The sequence below is a fragment of the Podarcis bocagei genome (genome assembly GCF_964188305.1).
Source record: "Podarcis bocagei genome assembly, chromosome: 3".
Taxonomy (NCBI): Eukaryota; Metazoa; Chordata; class Lepidosauria; order Squamata; family Lacertidae; genus Podarcis; species Podarcis bocagei.
The window spans coordinates 85,902,145-85,919,328 of record NC_138127.1 but is presented as its reverse complement, the minus strand read 5'-3'; the positions used below and the strand labels follow the sequence as shown (position 1 = coordinate 85,919,328).

Genomic DNA, 17,184 nt, shown 5'->3' with positions numbered 1-17,184 from the left:
ACATTTGCTCTATTTGTTTGACTCCATCGTGTTAGCTTAAATTCAGTATAGCAGAACTGCATTTACTTACAGGATACATGTTGTTTTTAAATCCTATCCCAGGGAAAGTGGTGCATTTCCCCTTCATTCAAGCTCCCCCCCCCCACACACTGAATTGCAAAGTTTATCAATAGTTAATCTAATCAATATTAGAGCAGAGGAACTGAAGACCATTTCAAACATTACACACGAGGCAAACGTGCATTTTACACAGGGAGCCACAGACAATCTGTTCCTGATTTATGTGCCTGAGTCAAATATAGTGCCATATTTATCAGAAGCATACAAAAAATAGGTTTCCTTATTAAAAACCAACAGTGTATAAAGCATCCCTTGGGCATAAAGACAAAGGGGTGTATCCAAATTTGTCCATCTGTGAGCAGAATGGATTTCCTCTTACACAATGGGACTTCACCTTCCCTCGCCTCCCATGTGCCCTCAAAATTTGCTCTGGAAGGATGGGGATCCCTCCTAAACAGATTTTCTGCTCACATTACACTAAATTTTACCCAAAAGGAAATAAGAATTCATATACAGTGGTATCTTGGTTTAAGAACAGTCCAGCTTAAGAACGATTTGGTTTACAAACTCCACAAAACCGGAAATAGTGTCTTGGTTTGAGAACTTTACCTTGGTCTAAGAATGGTATTCGAACGGTGGAAGGGCACTGGCAGCGGGAGGCTGCATTACAGAAAGCACGCCTCGGTTTAAGAACGGTTTTGGTTTAAGAATGGACTTCCGGAATGGATTAAGTTTGGAAACCAAGGTACCACTGTATACAATAAGATGCTGTGCTTTGTATAATTTTATTCTTGTGTTTGAGTTTTACAGGTCTGCTACCTACAAGTTGTCTTTGATGTCAAACTGGCAGAAGGGCAAATTAAGGATGGTAATAAACATAAGGGCCCTATTTGCATAATATTGTGGTTTGCTGTCAGCGAGTGGCTTGTTGGTGCCTGTAGCCTGATCATTCCTGCTTCATTTCTTCCTATAAGAGCAAGATAAACAAACCCAGAAGCCTTGGCTTCCCATTTTGCCAGAGGAAATAATGGTTTGTTGCTCCCTAGCAAACTACAATCAGCAGGCCAACAAACTATGATGCAAGGTTGTCTGGTGGCTTGTTAGGGAACAGCATTACATCCCAGTTTGGATGAAATGAAAAACCCTGGTTTGTTTACCTTGTTCACATCAGGGGACAAGTGAAGCAATCGGGCAGCCAACAGGAGCCCACTGTTCATGTACAGAAAACCATGATAAGCCAGAAAATCTGGCTCATTGCTGCATACAAACACAGCCAATGCTTCTGTCACAACACATGAAAAAACAGATATATTATTCTTGTTCACTTTTGTACTAGTGAAATAGTAAGTATGCATTTTCTTAAAGTACTGCAGAATTAATGTTAGTTCCAGTAGCGTGTTTAATAAATAGTTTTTCAGACGCAATTATTTTAGAAGAGCATAAATGCAGGTACTATGGGAAAAATCAAAGTTTGCAATGCCTATACAACTATCAACCTACTTGAGATCTTCTGGCTGAAAGTAAATGTTATTACATTATCTTCATCAGCATTCTCAATGTGTTGTTTTTCTTCTTGAAGGGCCATTCCTGTCAAGTGCAGAACCTAAGCAAAAAATTAACACGCTTAGAGTTTGTATTTCTAGAAAAAGCTTTCTATACAATTTGCTAATATTTATAAGTGAATTAACAACAGCTGGAGTTTAAAGCTGAAACACACCCTTTGAAGCATGGACTCCGACCAGGCATAACCATTATGCTCTACTGCCCATTGCAGTATTGTCCTCATAATGCACAACATGACGTCACACTGCAGAATATTGATCAGGCTTTCAAACAGAGGGCAGAATGGAGGTAGAACAGGAGGTGGGAGAGCTGAAATAGAAATAAATGAATAAAATATTGTATAGCCCTGCTGCAGCAAACTTTGAAATGTGTATGAAATATTTAAGAATATGTCATGGAGCCTTTCAAGATGACAAAAAGACATTGGGAGTTTTTGTTCTTTCAATAACATCTACTCACTGAGTTTAGTGGGGTTTACTCTCAGGTAAGTGGGTATAAGACTGCAGCCTATCTGATCTTAGAGAATCAAAGCAGTTATGTTGTCATTCTCCCATATCCGGATCCTATGCTGTTCCTAAGAACTGCCGATGAATGAAATCATGCGGCACAGATCATATGCAATGTTTCCATGTCACCTCTCCATTTCTTATAAGGGCTGGTGGAACTAACACAGGAACTTCATGGGATTTCAACTATCCAAACAATACTGGACAGCAAAGGCTCTAAGTATGAAGGAGCAGCCACACCATTCTGATGTGCAGTATTTGTTTTTGCAAATCTCAAGGGAAGTCTTTCCATAGCCTTCATTTTCTATAATCCGTTACAAGCAGGAAGAAAATTTCAAACTCCCCCCCCCCAAAGAATGTACATTGTTGCAAATTTCTTATATCTTGAATTAAGCTCAGCACCAACTTAATTTTTGATGACATTTTAAAAAGCAGAGACAACTGAGGATACCCTCATACACTAGCAAGACAGGTACCTGTATCTTCCCGGTTTTGTCGCCTTATTTTCCTTTGGGCTTCCTCCGCCTTATAAAAAAAAAATATGTATATTTTTAATCTTCCAAACGCTGAAGGCAACAATATTATTTCTGCAAAATTAACAGACACTGCCATTTACTGTCCTCTTCTATTTTTCTGCATTACATTGAGTGCTACAATAATCCTGCAGCTCTGACTCAGGCTTCATTGTTATAAAAGACTGATTTGTAATCAGTTTCGTTTATTTTTGTAGCAGGCCTGTTTACATCCGGGTTTTTACATTTTGTTGCCCGGCATGAATTCCAAGAAGTAGAGATAGGTAATGCAATAAGCTTTATCTTTTGATATTTCCCAGTATTACTTTCAAGGTTTTCCTGGTAACAGAAATGTGGTTCAGCCAAAACTCAATGCCAGGCCACTGGCAGATCAAACAATATCAGATTATTTGGTCATATCAGATGGATCAACAGGAATCCAAAAGTGCTTGTATGGGCTAGGTCTTCCAACCCACACCTTTATATTTTCAATTCCCTTTTCCAGTTAAATGCAGAAGTCTGAAGGAAATGGGATGGAAGGGGCAATAAGAAAAACAAAGGAGGATTGGGCAAAAGCATCACATAGGCAAAGGAACTTCATTAAGGAGTTAGGTAGAGGCAGACATTCTTAGCATGCTAGGAGGAACTGAATGAGAAAGAGGGCAATACAGCTGGTTGAAAAGCTCAAGCGGAGAATGTTACAATTTATTTATATTTCATTGTTACCTTCGATTCCTCTGCCCTTGAAAATACAATTTATTTATATTTCATTGTTACCTTCGATTGCTCTGCCCTTGAAAAATGATAGAAATATAAATTGAAGTATTTAGCACATTCTGGTTTCAGCTCATACAATCCTCTGCCTGTTAGTCCTGGTTTCCTAAAACACAAACAGAACACTTAGAATTCACACCTTAATAACTGAACATTGCTTCTAAAAAGGTTCCATGTATATGAAATAGCAAGCCCTTTGAAAACTCAAGAACGAGGGATACTAGCCTATTCAGGCCTTGCTTTATCCTTTTAACTACTGCACTAGAAGCAACAGTAGTACTCTCTTAAGGGATTCATATACAGTTTCTTTCTGGTAGGTGTGTAGGCAAGAAGAGAGACAGCTATTGTTTCCCTTTACAGTACTCCTTCCTTCCTTCCTTCCTTCCTTCCTTCCTTCCTTCTTGCTTTTTATTTCCTTCTATATAACAAAGAGTCCTGTAGCATCTTAAAAATGAACAAACTTATTATGGCAAAAACCTTTGAGGATTAGAGGTCCACTTCATCAGAAGAATAGTGCATCTGATGACATGGATTTTAATCCACAAAAGTTTAGACTATAATTAATTGGTTAGCTTTTAATTTTAATTTTTCCTGCAAAAGGCTAACATGGCACACCCTTTTGAAGTTTTTTTGTATGTATTTTTTTTTAGCAAAATCCATTGATGCCCACTTGCTTGTATAATTAAAATCTGCTTCTGCTGTTAGTTTCTCATCTCCCTTCCCCAGCCCTCATTCACCCCCAAAATATGTTCAAGGGAAACCCCAACCTGCCAGAAAGAGAAACCCTGAGGTGGGAGCAGATAGTATCTGTGGCTATGTTGGATGTCACCTTTCTTTCACAAATTTGTATATACATTATTTTTTATTAAAAAAAGAAGGGTTTGTTTGTCAACAACTACTTTTGGCAAACAGTGTTCCTATACACCTTGTCAGATTTGCCAGCATGTATGTTGCGAACAGTTCATTCAAAGAATTTACTGTCTTATGAATGCAGTTAAGAATAGCCTTAAGCAATCTGTTGCATTATGATGTATTTGTAAATTGTGTAACCCATCCTGGTAACTCATTATGAAGAAACTGAAAAAAACAAACAAACAAGAAGGCTATGCTTTGTTGTTATTTTACACATTTAGAAAGACGATTGCAGAGAGGACATTACTTGAAACAGGCAACTGCTTCGATCACACTTTCCATTCCAGTCTCCTTGTTCTCCTGAATAATTTAAAAAAGGAACAGAAAATCACTGGATATGCCTATGACTAGCAACTACTTCCCAACTATTTCCACTAGAACACTGGTATATCTATAATCATCATCAAAATTTATCAATCTGAAAGGATACTTTGGTCCTATCTCAGGATCATGCTCTCTATCCTAACTTGCAAATGTGGTGGGATACCATAATTTCTGCTCTGGTTGCCCACTTTCCTGTTGTTTGACCTTTCACAGCGGCTATAGCTCACCGCTATATATATTAACCTGTTAGGATGCAGCAATGCAGATACAAAACAATTTGACGACTAGCTCTATCCATGTTTCTGCACACACCCCTCACCAAACATCCATTTTCCCCTCACAGCGCTGGAAGCTCTCTCACCACATCTGCACTCCCAACGGCAGCAAAATGACTTCAAGTTGCTAAGAAAGTTTAACATACAGTATTGACAGATTTCTAGGCAGCATTAAATTGTAGGAAAGAGTCAAAGAGGAACACAAAAGCCTATTGGCTGGAAAGATATTGTGTCCCATAAGAACAATTTTCTCTACGCCTGCCATGAAAACTGAACCTCTCCTCCCATCTCCACAGAAGCCAATCACAATTCCAAAAGTTCTTTCATCCACTGCATTGAATGTATTTTTAGTGATTCTTACATCTTCAGGCAATGCTTTTACTAATTCACTGTGTGCCATGGGTCTGATGCTCAGTTGATGGATGATCTCCCTCTTGATTTCATCTGTAGCAGTGACTTGTCCAACACCAGGGATAAATCTCTCTCCTGCAAAATAAATCCATAATTACAGCAAACAGGGATCAATTCCTTTTATTAATCATTCATATATTATGTTTTCTGCCTGGCTGGATAAAGACACATTAAGCCACTATGGAGATTATGCACAGAAGAAAAGAAAGCACGGCTGGTGTGCCATGGCAATCCAGACATTGAAAAATGCTGCAGACAAGGGCTTGCTGAAAGCTAAAGCAATGTATCTAAGCTTACCATACTGACAGGGTGGGCTGATGACAGAGCAAACACCAGAGTGGTGAAGAACACCAAGGGAGTGCTCCATAGTGACTGACACGTTAGGCTTGTAATCAGAAGGAATTATTTACCCAGAAAGCAAATCCCTTTTAATTCTTCCCATTGCCAAATCAACTTTTAAAAAGATGCCTAGCACAGAAGTCCTTGGAGCTAATTGTCTCCAATTTGACATTCATCTTACCAAAGGACACTTCCCCTGGGTCTCCAATTTTTAGAGCAATTGCCCACAAACCACTAGGGAAGGTTAAGTTAGGGGTGTGGGGTTTTTTGCATACCCTAAAACTGTAATGGCTACCCCTGCAAGTAAACTTCTTCAGCTGAGCTTATGAAGTTTGGCACAATATTTGCCTTCTAAATGGGTGACGTGTCTACAAATTTCTTTCAATTCCACCCAAAAACAGTTAAGACATTTTCATAATATATTTTTATAGTACCCAACATGAAAGCTCCTAAACCTATTTCCTGTAATTCAGTGGGTATCATATTCTCTGGAGGGTGCCTGTAAATTTCACCTAGTTCTGTCAAATAGAAAGAAGTGAAAGCCATTTTTTTCATTTCCCACTAGTGAACAGCAGAGGAATGGAGTAGGTCTCAGGTGGAACTTAGCTGAACTGGCCAGCTACAAATTGCTTCAGGTTAAGGCAAAATGATTTCTGAAGGGCTGAATTGGGATCCAAACCATTATTTTGTGGTCAGTGCACACTCTTGGTTTCCAAACCCATTCAATCCATAACACATAAACTGAAATAGACAACAAACTTACCAACAATAATTATAATTAGGTACAACATTTCTTCAATAAGTGTATTATTTTGTTGAACCACATCCTGAAAGAAAAGGAAAAATATATTCAGTGGCCTGGTTTACACAGAATATTCAGCCGTGACTGTATAGGCAAAGTATAGTTCGTCTGAACATCCAAACCCAGCCCAGCAGACTAACCATAGTTCATTTTCTGGTAAGCATGACACAAAACCATACACACTATGATTTGACTCTATGTCTGAATGGAACAGTCTTGCTTAATCAAACTTCACTTGGTTATACCACTCCAGACATGTGTCAAGCTATAGAAGCACGAGGCAAGAAGAGATGGAAAACAAACCAAGCTTTGGAGAAACCAGTCACAGTTGGTTTGCTTGTCTATAGCAGAACTTGTGGTTTGTTTAACAAACCACAGTATAGCATTATGCATGAATGCAGTCATTGTATGAGGAAAACTTTTACAAATATGCTATAGATTTCTTATTATAAAATAAGTCTAATGTACAGTAATCCATTTGCAACATTTGTTGTTAAAAAAGCATAACTTTCAACAGCTCATAGCTTACCTTATTGGAGTTTTCAGAACTGAATCTTTTGCCATAATCTGGAGTACTAAATATCTGATAAAGTTCAAAGCGACTCAACATTATCATCAGGAAGTGGTTTGGATCCATCATGGATGCACCTGTCTAATGAAATTTTAAATGTATTTATTACATTGACTAGGTGAAAATAAGAAATGTTTCTGCCTTTTAAAAATAAGCTTTCCATGCTTGTTTTGGAAACATGGATACTATAGTGTGACAAACTATGCAATGCTGGAAATATTCCTTAATTTATGAACGCAAATCTTCATTAGACTTTGCCTAGGAAGCAACACAGGATTTAACAAAACAGCCCTTTTTATTTTTGTCCATTTTAAGAATAAGTAGCAACATTGATAAATGCCTTTTCAAAATTTTGTAGTTTCGCTTATTACTGGTTCTGTTTATAATTTTTTCATATACAATACGTTCATAACCCAAACATGGCAGCTCCCTTAGCTGAAAATACAATGAGAGACTTCTCCAAAGTGTGCAAATGGATTTTAGATGTAGGTGCAAGCAAGAGGAGAAGTCGCAGAAAACCTCTTACATACAGGTATGTGAGGATTTTTACTGAAGCATCAAGCCTCAGGTTCAGGACACGCTGAGTTTGAAACCAAGTAGAGAAACAAAATATGCATCTAGGCATAAAACACTACGATACTGGGGATCCTGCAGCCACCTAAACAGAACCTAAATAATAAATTATTTTCTAAACATCTCAAAACAAATATGAAAATAAGAGAAAGCAGCCTAAGAAACCACCTTTCTAAAGAAAGCAATCAGGGTAGTGACATCTCAGGGTCCTTTAAACAACCATATTCAGGCAACAGGAAAGAGCACACATACATCAAAACGACATTAATGTTACCTGAAGCATCACTATATCTTTGTCAAACATCTCTCTTCTGCATTTCACATTATGATAGTAGTATATCTGTGGAGGAGCAAAGATAAGTTTTTCATAACTGAATAGGTAATTCATATGAAATACAAGATATGGATCAGAAAGAGATATACATAACCAGAATGAACCTGAATAAAGCCTTTCATGCTCACCCCAACCTCCCCTCTCCTTCTGCCACACAGCTGGGAGAAGAACTTCTGCTGGGTTTACTTCCAATTTTCGTAAATCTCATCTTGTAATTACCGTAGATACAAGCCATGGTTTAAAGCAGGGGTTGGCAACGTGTGGCCCATGGGCTGGATGCGGCCCACAAAGACCGTTTTACCAGCCCACAAGCCGCCCCTGAACCGAGCCGCCCACGTGGCAAGTCCCCCGCATGCTGCGCTAAACCAGTGGAGTGCGGCAACTCGCTGAGCGGCGCCGGAAATCACATCTGTGCACGCACAGATACCAGAAATCGCATCTGGGCATGCCAATGTTTGCTGCATTCCCAACTTGCTGATCAGGAACTTGTGGGTCTAGCATAAGTTGCCTGCAGCTTATTTAGTATTTTACTACTTTAAAAAAAAACACCCTTAGGATGAAAAAGGATTATATCTATTTGCAATGTTTATATACATAAACAGATCTTGCATGACAGTTTACAGGAACATAGAACTTTAACTTTCTTGTTCATTGTACATACAGGGTGGAACAAGAAATCACAAGTTCAGATTGACTTGCTTCTTGGTAAACATGTTTAGCAACCATATGAGGACAGAAATATTTGAAGACCCAGGAAAAAAATGGGAGCACACAGTCCCCTCCCCATGTCTTTATCTCTCTAGGAAGCATAACACAAAGCTATGCTGTGAGCTACTGATCTAGAACAATTAACTCCTTATGCAATAGTATCTCAAATTGCCCCGTGACTCTCAGAGATATACAGAAAGAGGGGCAAATAAATGTTCAATACTTACTTGGTTAACAAGTGAGAACCCATTCCGCCTCCACATCCCAGCATGTACTTGAGCACATAGAACGAGACATCGCAGGGGATGTTCTATTAGCATAGGTGGACTAAGTTCACTCTGCATTAAGTGAACATAACACAAGAAAAAAAGCTTTAGACATTCATCATGTTTGGTGAAGGCCCTGAAATATATTTATAAATAGAAAGAAAGCCCATTCTACCTCTTGAAAAAAAACTGCAGGTGTTTGTACAAAACTAGTGGCCAGGAGGGTACCATTTGCACCATTTAGCTTCATTTCTCCCTAATCTTAGAATCATAGAATTGAAGAGTTGGAAGGGACCCAAAGGCTCTTCTGGTGCAACCCCCCCCCCCCCCGCAGTGCAGGGGTGGCTTGTCATTTCAAATGACAAATTATTTTCCCAACAAGCCAAATTCAAAGTTTTATCATGAACTGCAATCTCTGGGTCACACATAATCACAAGCAGAGCTTAGAAGAAACTGAACGCTGCAGAATTTATCCTCCCAGTCATCCAAATGGAAGCGGGAGTGTAAGAGTACAAGCCTTGCTTGAGCTTATACCAGCTCAGGCATATAGCACTAAACCTGTGGACCTCCACATGCTGTTGGGCTACAACTTCCATCAACAACAGCTTATATGGGTCAAGGATGAGAGTTGACAGGCAGAGGGGTTCAGCAACACCAGCAAGGAACCATGTTGACTACCCCTGGTTTTGTGTTATGTGCAAACACAGTCATAGTCATCCCCTCCAGCTCTCTGGAGGGTATCACCCACTGATACCACCCTATAAACTGCTCCAGAGGTGGAACTCAGCACCATATATTCACTGTATCCTTGGGATCTTAACCAGATTTAAGGCAACAAAACATGCTTTAACACTATCTCATTTCGCCAGGCCTTACCTACCATTTGCTGTAGATCACTCCAGTCTCCCAAATAACAATTCTGATCTCCATATAACCCTCCACCAGTGCACTGAATGCTAGGCTACTCCAAAGGCATTCTGGCAGTTGTGGTTCTGGAAGTAAGTATTTAACCAACAGCTAAAGCAACTTTTCTCAAACACTGCTCCGTTTCTTCACCATTACCAGCAACACTTCTTTTTTGTACTCAAAGCAATTTTATTTATTTTTAAAATCTGAACCTCAGAGATACATTTATCTAAATATCACTCACCATTGGAAGCTGTTCTGGAAATTTGTATGCCACTTCACTTTTGCTCAGAAGCACATGCAAACCTATATTGACAAAAGACAAAAAAGGGAAGAATATTTTTTGCAATTTTTGCCACTCTGGGATCTACTGAGGTTGTCAAGCAAAGCTGAAAAGAACTAGAGCTTTACTAGGAAATGCAGTTTCTAACTCTGATATCTAGGACTTCAAAGTCACGCTCTGGAGTGGTCACCCCACCCTCTTCCTACCACAAGTTGTTCTGGAGGGTCTTGCAAGCCCCACAGAGCCAAAAGGGGAAGAGGGAAAGCACTGTTGCTCAAATGGAAGCCTTTCTGCTATACTTCAGATAATAATATTTAATGCAGGGATAACCCCTTGTCATTGTCAGGCTATTGTTAGTGAGCCCATTTGGATTGCCCACCTTTGGAGACCAATGGAGCCTGTTGGGTCATAAACTTAACAGCCTCTTACATGTGTCATATAATGCTTATTCCACACATGAAAGAAATCAATCTCAGTGTGGCAGAACCTACATTCTGGAGCCCCCTGCCCATTGATACAGGGCAGGCAACTTCACTGTTTTGTTTTTGCTGCCTGCTAAAATAGAGTTGCCATATTTCAAAAAGTGGAAATCCGGACAAAAATGATGTTTTTGAGCTATTTTTAAGAAAATTCGCCCAAATCTAGACTTCCGACACGGGTTGCCATATGTCCGGATTTCCCAGCAATTTCCGCCCGGACACTGCTTCCAATTGCTGTATTCCAGCTATGTCTGGGAAATTCCGGATGAATGGCAACCCTATGCTAAAAACTTTTGACATTTGAGCATTTGACGTCTTTTAATATGTAACTGTATATTTGTGTGTCATACTTTATTTATATTATTGAATTTTTTAGGTCAGTTTATATCTAACATCTGGTTTTATCAGTATCTTTAATCTATATTTTATATAAACTGGTTAGAGGCTTTGATGGTTGAGCAGTATACAAGTCCTGTCAATTAACGAAACAAACAAACAAACAAATCCAATGGTATAATACAAGTTAACTTATTTGTCATGATCTGGTTCATTTCCAAACATAATATGCACCAAATGAAAAGTAACCTTGTGCAGATATTAGTGATAGTCGAGTTTGGAAATATCCACAAACATGAAGTTGTTTCATGCAGATTGCAGGTTTATATCATAATCTTGTAGTGCACATAAAAAAAATAAAATAAAGCAGGGGTCTAGAGTTCATATGACTATGGAGAAATCATGATGACAGGAGTCAGCAAACAAACGAAAGTTTAGGAAAATATCTAATCTTTGAGTGAGCTTGTATAAACTGCTTTAAAAACAATCCAGCACAAAACCAACCAAATATGTAGTCCTTACCTGCAAGTAAACGAGAAACAGGGAGATGAATGCTAACTTTTTCCTGAGAAACACAGTATCTGATAGTCTCAACTGAGTGTCCACACATGTTGAGGTCAATCGGTTGCTCTCCATCAGTAAAACCGCTGTGGCATTGCATCAATGTGGTCAAACTTTTCTTATATGCTTCAATAAGCACTTTCTCCTATAAAAAAGATTGAATCTATTCAAAGAAAGCACAGCTCATCTACATAAAGTTACAGCATTATTTATTATTAAAATATACACATTAAGGATGTACCAAGATAAAACCTAGCCCCAGTTTATTTGGTTGAATACAAAAAAGTATGATGTGTGGAATGAGTTTACTCAGAATAATTCTGTGAAGACGTTACATGAAAAGGTATCTGGAGCTGTGTAATAGTAAGCAAAGGGATTATGGAACTACATTTCAAACATGGGGTATTGTGTAAACCAGTGCAAGCAGAAAAACATCTGTGTATTTCAGTTCATTTCATGCATAAAATGCTCTTCCACTAAATTTAAAAGAAGCCTTTCCACATGTGAAAGAGGCGTTTTGCTTGCAGAAGGGAATCTTGTATTTTATCAATTTTCCTTTCCATACCACCAATTTAAAACCCTAAATGGTTTTGTAGTAGGGCAATTGATATTAAGATCCTCCTCAGAAGCCCTTCTTCATGTTCCCCACCCACAGGAGCTAAGGAAGGTGGCAACCCGAGACAGAATCCTTTCTGTTGTAGTACCCTAACTTTGGAATACTCCCTTTTTTATTTCCCCAGGCCATTTCAATTTTTATGCTTTGAAAATTGTATGGCTTGGTTCTGAGATACTTCAGCTGCTCTGTTTATTTCTCTTGTTACAGTTCAGTTATTCAGTATTTAAACTATTATTAGCTACTCAGAGAATCTTCAGTCTAAAGAGTGAGAAAAGAAAGGTCCTAAATAGATATTAAAATTAAAGCTTTCATTAGCATGCATCTTTACACCAATACTCGGTGCACTTAAAAAAAAAGTAATTGCGTTGAACCAAAGGTGAAGTGTTCCAGAAACTCTGCAGACGCCATCTTGGTAGTCAAGATAACCCCACAATTAATTGGTGGTGGTTGTAGCAATGAGATCATATGAGTTTATTTTCACTTGCTTTGATATAAGCTAATTGGCTCGCTTTGATGTTATCCTTGAAGTGCTGGGCTCTGAGCCCAAAAAAGGGAACTATCTGCAAGATATGGGTATTTGCCATCTATGCCCTCATCTTGTCAGGTGGAGCGATGGGAAGTCCTGACCAAAGAGAAAGGCAACTAGATTCAAAGTATTTTATCATTTCTTATTCACAGGAGAAGCTGCAAAATTATGGGCATTGTTATGATCAGTCCTCCTTTTTAGATTAAGGACAGGGGAAAAATGGTTCAAACCAAGATGGCAACAGATAATTCTCATGTTTATATATATCCCCCTTCCTTCTACCCCTTGAGATATAAAGTACTAGTCCAAGTCTGAGTTCTTTTTGCAACATGAAGTCTACAATCTTGTCTATTCCAATAATCATTACCTGAAAAACGTGCACAACGTTGGAGATCCCAATGGTTAAAGCAGTTTGGTTTCACTGATGCACACCACACTGTTTATTTATATACAAGAACCTTAAGAAAATGCAGCTATTTTATTCATTCATATTAATCCAAACACATCTGAAGGAGGTACAACTTACATCTAAAGCGCACCAGTCCTGCATCATTGAGATGACATGGGTTAATTTCATCTGCAACGTGAATGCTGCTTCCCACTCTGGTTCCATTTCGATATGCTGCCCAACTTGGCGGGTTATTGGATCCATGCCCTTCAGAAATAGGAAAAAGCCAAATCATTTAGAAGAGAAGCATCAAAGCAACAGGGTAGGGTCAGTACTGAGACTCAGCAAAGCTTGCCTAGTGATTGCCTACAGAGGGAACTGTAGAAATATTTAGCTCTACTGAAATTGGGGCAACTGTAAAAAATAGATTTCAAAAGCCTAGCAATATTTTAACAGTAATATGAAGAGTCACCTATACCATCTCATTTGTTATTCCTTGATAAATATAAGTACCTTAAGAAGAAGAAACCACCTACCTGCATACACTTCAGTAACTCCAAGAAGACGTCAAAACCATCTAGAAATTTTTGCCTCAGATCATCAGACCACTCAACCGGTTTGCTTATCAACACATACCTGAAGTACAGCAGAAATAAGTTTTCAATCTGATTTTGGGCTATACATGTAAAAATATTTTTGTCTGATTACGTATAAAACACTCACTTTAAATCCAGAATCAGGCTTTGGACTCGTCTGAATTTGAAAGCCTGTAGCGCAGTGTACCGTTCGAACTGAAATCTGCCCTGTATATCTCGATGTCTTAAGTGGTCCATAAATGTTGAGATGATAGTAGTCATGAGGTTCTCCTCTATTATTAACATTCGAGCCTATGTCAAAATAGATATTTAAAGGTTTGTTTCAATCGTGTCTGCTAATGACAGTGATAAGAGACTCAACTAACAGAAGAATGCTCAGGTGTATGGTTTTTATGTGTATATAAGGTAGTCCTATTTCTGTAGCAAAAGCAGTCTGAACAGGAAAGCCAGTTACTAGGTGGGAGATCACCTGAGAATCCTCTGATCCTTGAAGGATAAAATAAAGGTAACTCCATGTCTATAGCTAGGAATTGTACTTTTAATGACTGACAGGGCTTTGTCTATCGCTCATATGAAAACAAGAGAGTCATAGAAGTACCAATTGGCATGATTTTTTGTTCTAAATCTCTATTACCTGCTTTGCATCACTTGGTTTTAATCAGATCTGTAAAAAGGTACCCAATTTGGGCAATATAACAATCTATTTAAATCTCAACCAAGGTGTACATAGGATCTTTTACCAAAAAAAAAAAAAAAAAAGTTTCAGTAACTGAGGCAAAATAAACTGTTGGCTTTAACCTTACACCAAAACATTACCCATATTTATTCAGTCTAACATATCTGAATCAGTTAACAGCCATAATTAGGTACTTTTCTCATTAAAAGGAGTACATTTTCTTCATACTATGTTCAGCACTTTATAATCTTCACTGGAAATTTTCAAGCAGTCACCTTAAATAGCTACACCCATAATTATGCTATTTCTATGGCACTGTAACCCTAATCCAATTTCAAAAGCATAGCACTGGAGCCATACAGGTATACAGAGATCTTTGCACAACTAATTTTGCCTCATTCAATTCCACCTCCTCACTGGACTGAGATACAGAGTTGAAATATAAAAAGGACATTAACATGTGTCTCAAAGAGTGTCAGATCATAATACCTATTATTGCCAAATGCCTCCAACACAAGCATGTTTCATGTATATTCATTCATTATGTTAATATTTCTAATTCCTCAGTACATTACTAAAAGGAGAAACTGTTGCAGCCATACCTGTCACTGAAGTTCTCAACCGAATAAAATTTGTATGAATTAAAAGTATACTAAAGCACCAACCTAATGTCTTGCCCATTCCTTAAAGCACAGATCCTCTGGGGATAGGAATTCATCTATAAAACTATTATACTCTAGTTACTAATTTAACATAAATGAGTCTTGTGATCTAATACTATCACAGAAGTACTAGTAGGGAATCTCTTTCCCCTCCATTTCCTATTTTGGACTGTAATCTCCTTGTGGGTAGAGATCTGTATTTTATCCATGAAACTATGCAAGACTGATTACCTGTGTATAAAACAATAACAAAATATTAATGTTAGATCTGAGTGGGAGTTGGGGCAAAGAGAGTTTCAGTCAGCATTTAAGTACTTACAAGTGAAGGCACTGTGAATATCTGTACCGAAAGGTCAGCAATTGAGTACTCTCTGTCGTGGTCATCTTTCACATAATCATTCTGCAATCGCTCATAATTCTATTAAAGAAGGAGGCAAAAAAGGCAAAGGGTGCCAACTATCAGTTTAAAAAAGGAACCACTACTCACCAGAGTAGGCACAGTGAAGAGCTGAACAGAGAGAGCAGTCACCGACACTGGCCGCTCGTGATCATCCTCCATAAAATCTCTCTGCAGCTGCCGATAATTCTAAACAACAAGGGGGAAATTCACCTCTAATCTGCACTGACCAGATGTTCTAACTAAATTTAAAGCTGGTGATGGGAAGATTTTGTAGTAAAAACTGCATTTGTGCAGAAGCAGTGCAAACAAACTTGCAGTATCATCACAATTTACCAGACCATTAATAAACACATTTATAGCAACAGTTACTTGTGTCCAGCAAAAGGAAGTCAGTTAGAAGTCGTCATAAGGAAATGCTATTGAGTTTAGCCAATATTTAGAGGTCATATTTAAGAATAATTCTTATATTTCAGATTGCATGGTTGACTACTCCAAGTTATTCGAAAATGACGCCTGACTTCATTCCACAACACAACAGCCCTCTTCAGACGATCTTTCAGGCGTCATAAGCCAGTTAAGCGAGGAATGAGAGCTCCTCCCTCCCCAAGCCATTTGCCAGTTTCAGCACAATGATTCCGGCTTGTATTAAGCCAGAGTTCACCATTACGCCTGGTTTAACCTTGGTTAACTGCTTTTTTATTTGGATTGTTAGGCACATCCAGCAAAAGTGGTAACATGTGCCATCCAAATCACATAGGAATATACATTTCCACATTTAGGCTGTGATCCAAAGCTTCCACATTGACTTTAATATTGAGGCCAGCTTTGTGCACACATCTAAACAGTACACGCAGATCTTCCCAAACATCAAGTCATCAGGCAGTCCTTTTGCATGTAGGAATACCATGTACAACCCAGAACTCCAAAATGCATAAGGAGCTTTTGGCACCAGGTTGTTACTATTTAGTGCAGGCATGGCCAAACTTGGCCCTCCAGCTGTTTTGGGACTGGTCCTGTTAGCTAGGGATGATGGGAGTTGTAGTCCCAAAACAGCTGGAGGGCCAAGTTTGGCCATGCCTGATTTAGTGTAGCAATCTATGTGTTCCACTATGTGGTGCTGACCTTTAAAACCCTAAAAGCCTCATCGCAGTATACCTGAAGCAGTGTCTTCACCCCCATCGTTCAGCCCAGACACTGAGGTCCAGCAGTGAGGGCCTTCTGGCGGCTCCCTTCCTGTGAGAATTGAGGTTACAGAGAACCAGGCAGAAGGCCTTCTCGGTAGTGGCGCCCACCCTGTGAAACACCCTCCCATCAGATGTCAAGAAATAAACAACTATCTGACTTTTAGAAGACATCTGAAGGCAGCCCTGTTTAGGGAAGTTTTTAGTGTTTGACGTGTTATTGTGCTTTAGTTTTCTGTTGGGAGCTGTTGGGAAACCCAGCCAGGTGGGCAGGGTGTAAGTAATTAATAATAATAATAATAATACCTGAAAAGTCACACTTTGCATTCTAAAGTAATTTTCATTAAGAAAGTTACTCACCCTTGCAAATCGGATAGCAAAGAGCTTCTTGTACTTCAAATCCATAAGTAGGCTGCTCATGAATAACTGATGGTACACACTTCTAGCTCCTGTTGTTGTTTAAAAAAAGAAAGATACATATCAATGTGGAGTACTATTATATGATAGCACCATCTAAATAACTTTAGAGCAATCATCAAGTTTTGACAATGTGCTGATGCAGAGACTGAAATAGTTAAATCATTTTGTTAAGTTGTCATGAAGATAAGGTGTCCTAACAACTTGAGTGGGGCTCACTCCCTATT

At 38.7% G+C, this 17,184-nt stretch overlaps 1 protein-coding gene across 3 annotated transcripts in view; it reads right to left on the bottom strand.

Annotated features, from left to right (window-relative positions):
* The window catches only part of UBR2 (ubiquitin protein ligase E3 component n-recognin 2), a 54,963-nt gene that overhangs the window by 21,387 nt on the left and 16,392 nt on the right, over positions 1-17,184 (bottom strand). For 2 of the 3 annotated variants that reach the window (XM_081185950.1, XM_081185948.1), the window contains exons 10-26: positions 16,901-16,989; positions 15,279-15,377; positions 13,749-13,912; positions 13,562-13,661; positions 13,164-13,292; positions 11,457-11,640; positions 10,081-10,142; positions 8,892-9,002; positions 7,897-7,962; positions 7,008-7,130; positions 6,440-6,503; positions 5,288-5,412; positions 4,575-4,627; positions 3,419-3,521; positions 2,606-2,654; positions 1,778-1,932; positions 1,561-1,663 (exon numbers count right to left, since the gene is read on the bottom strand). In XM_081185950.1, the coding sequence (XP_081042076.1) occupies positions 1,561-1,663; positions 1,778-1,932; positions 2,606-2,654; positions 3,419-3,521; positions 4,575-4,627; positions 5,288-5,412; positions 6,440-6,503; positions 7,008-7,130; positions 7,897-7,962; positions 8,892-9,002; positions 10,081-10,142; positions 11,457-11,640; positions 13,164-13,292; positions 13,562-13,661; positions 13,749-13,912; positions 15,279-15,377; positions 16,901-16,989 (1,779 nt within the window). Of the gene's footprint in view, positions 1-1,560; positions 1,664-1,777; positions 1,933-2,605; positions 2,655-3,418; positions 3,522-4,574; positions 4,628-5,287; positions 5,413-6,439; positions 6,504-7,007; positions 7,131-7,896; positions 7,963-8,891; positions 9,003-10,080; positions 10,143-11,456; positions 11,641-13,163; positions 13,293-13,561; positions 13,662-13,748; positions 13,913-15,278; positions 15,378-15,446; positions 15,546-16,900; positions 16,990-17,184 lie in introns of all 3 variants that reach the window. The other variant, XM_081185949.1, reaches the window with a different exon arrangement.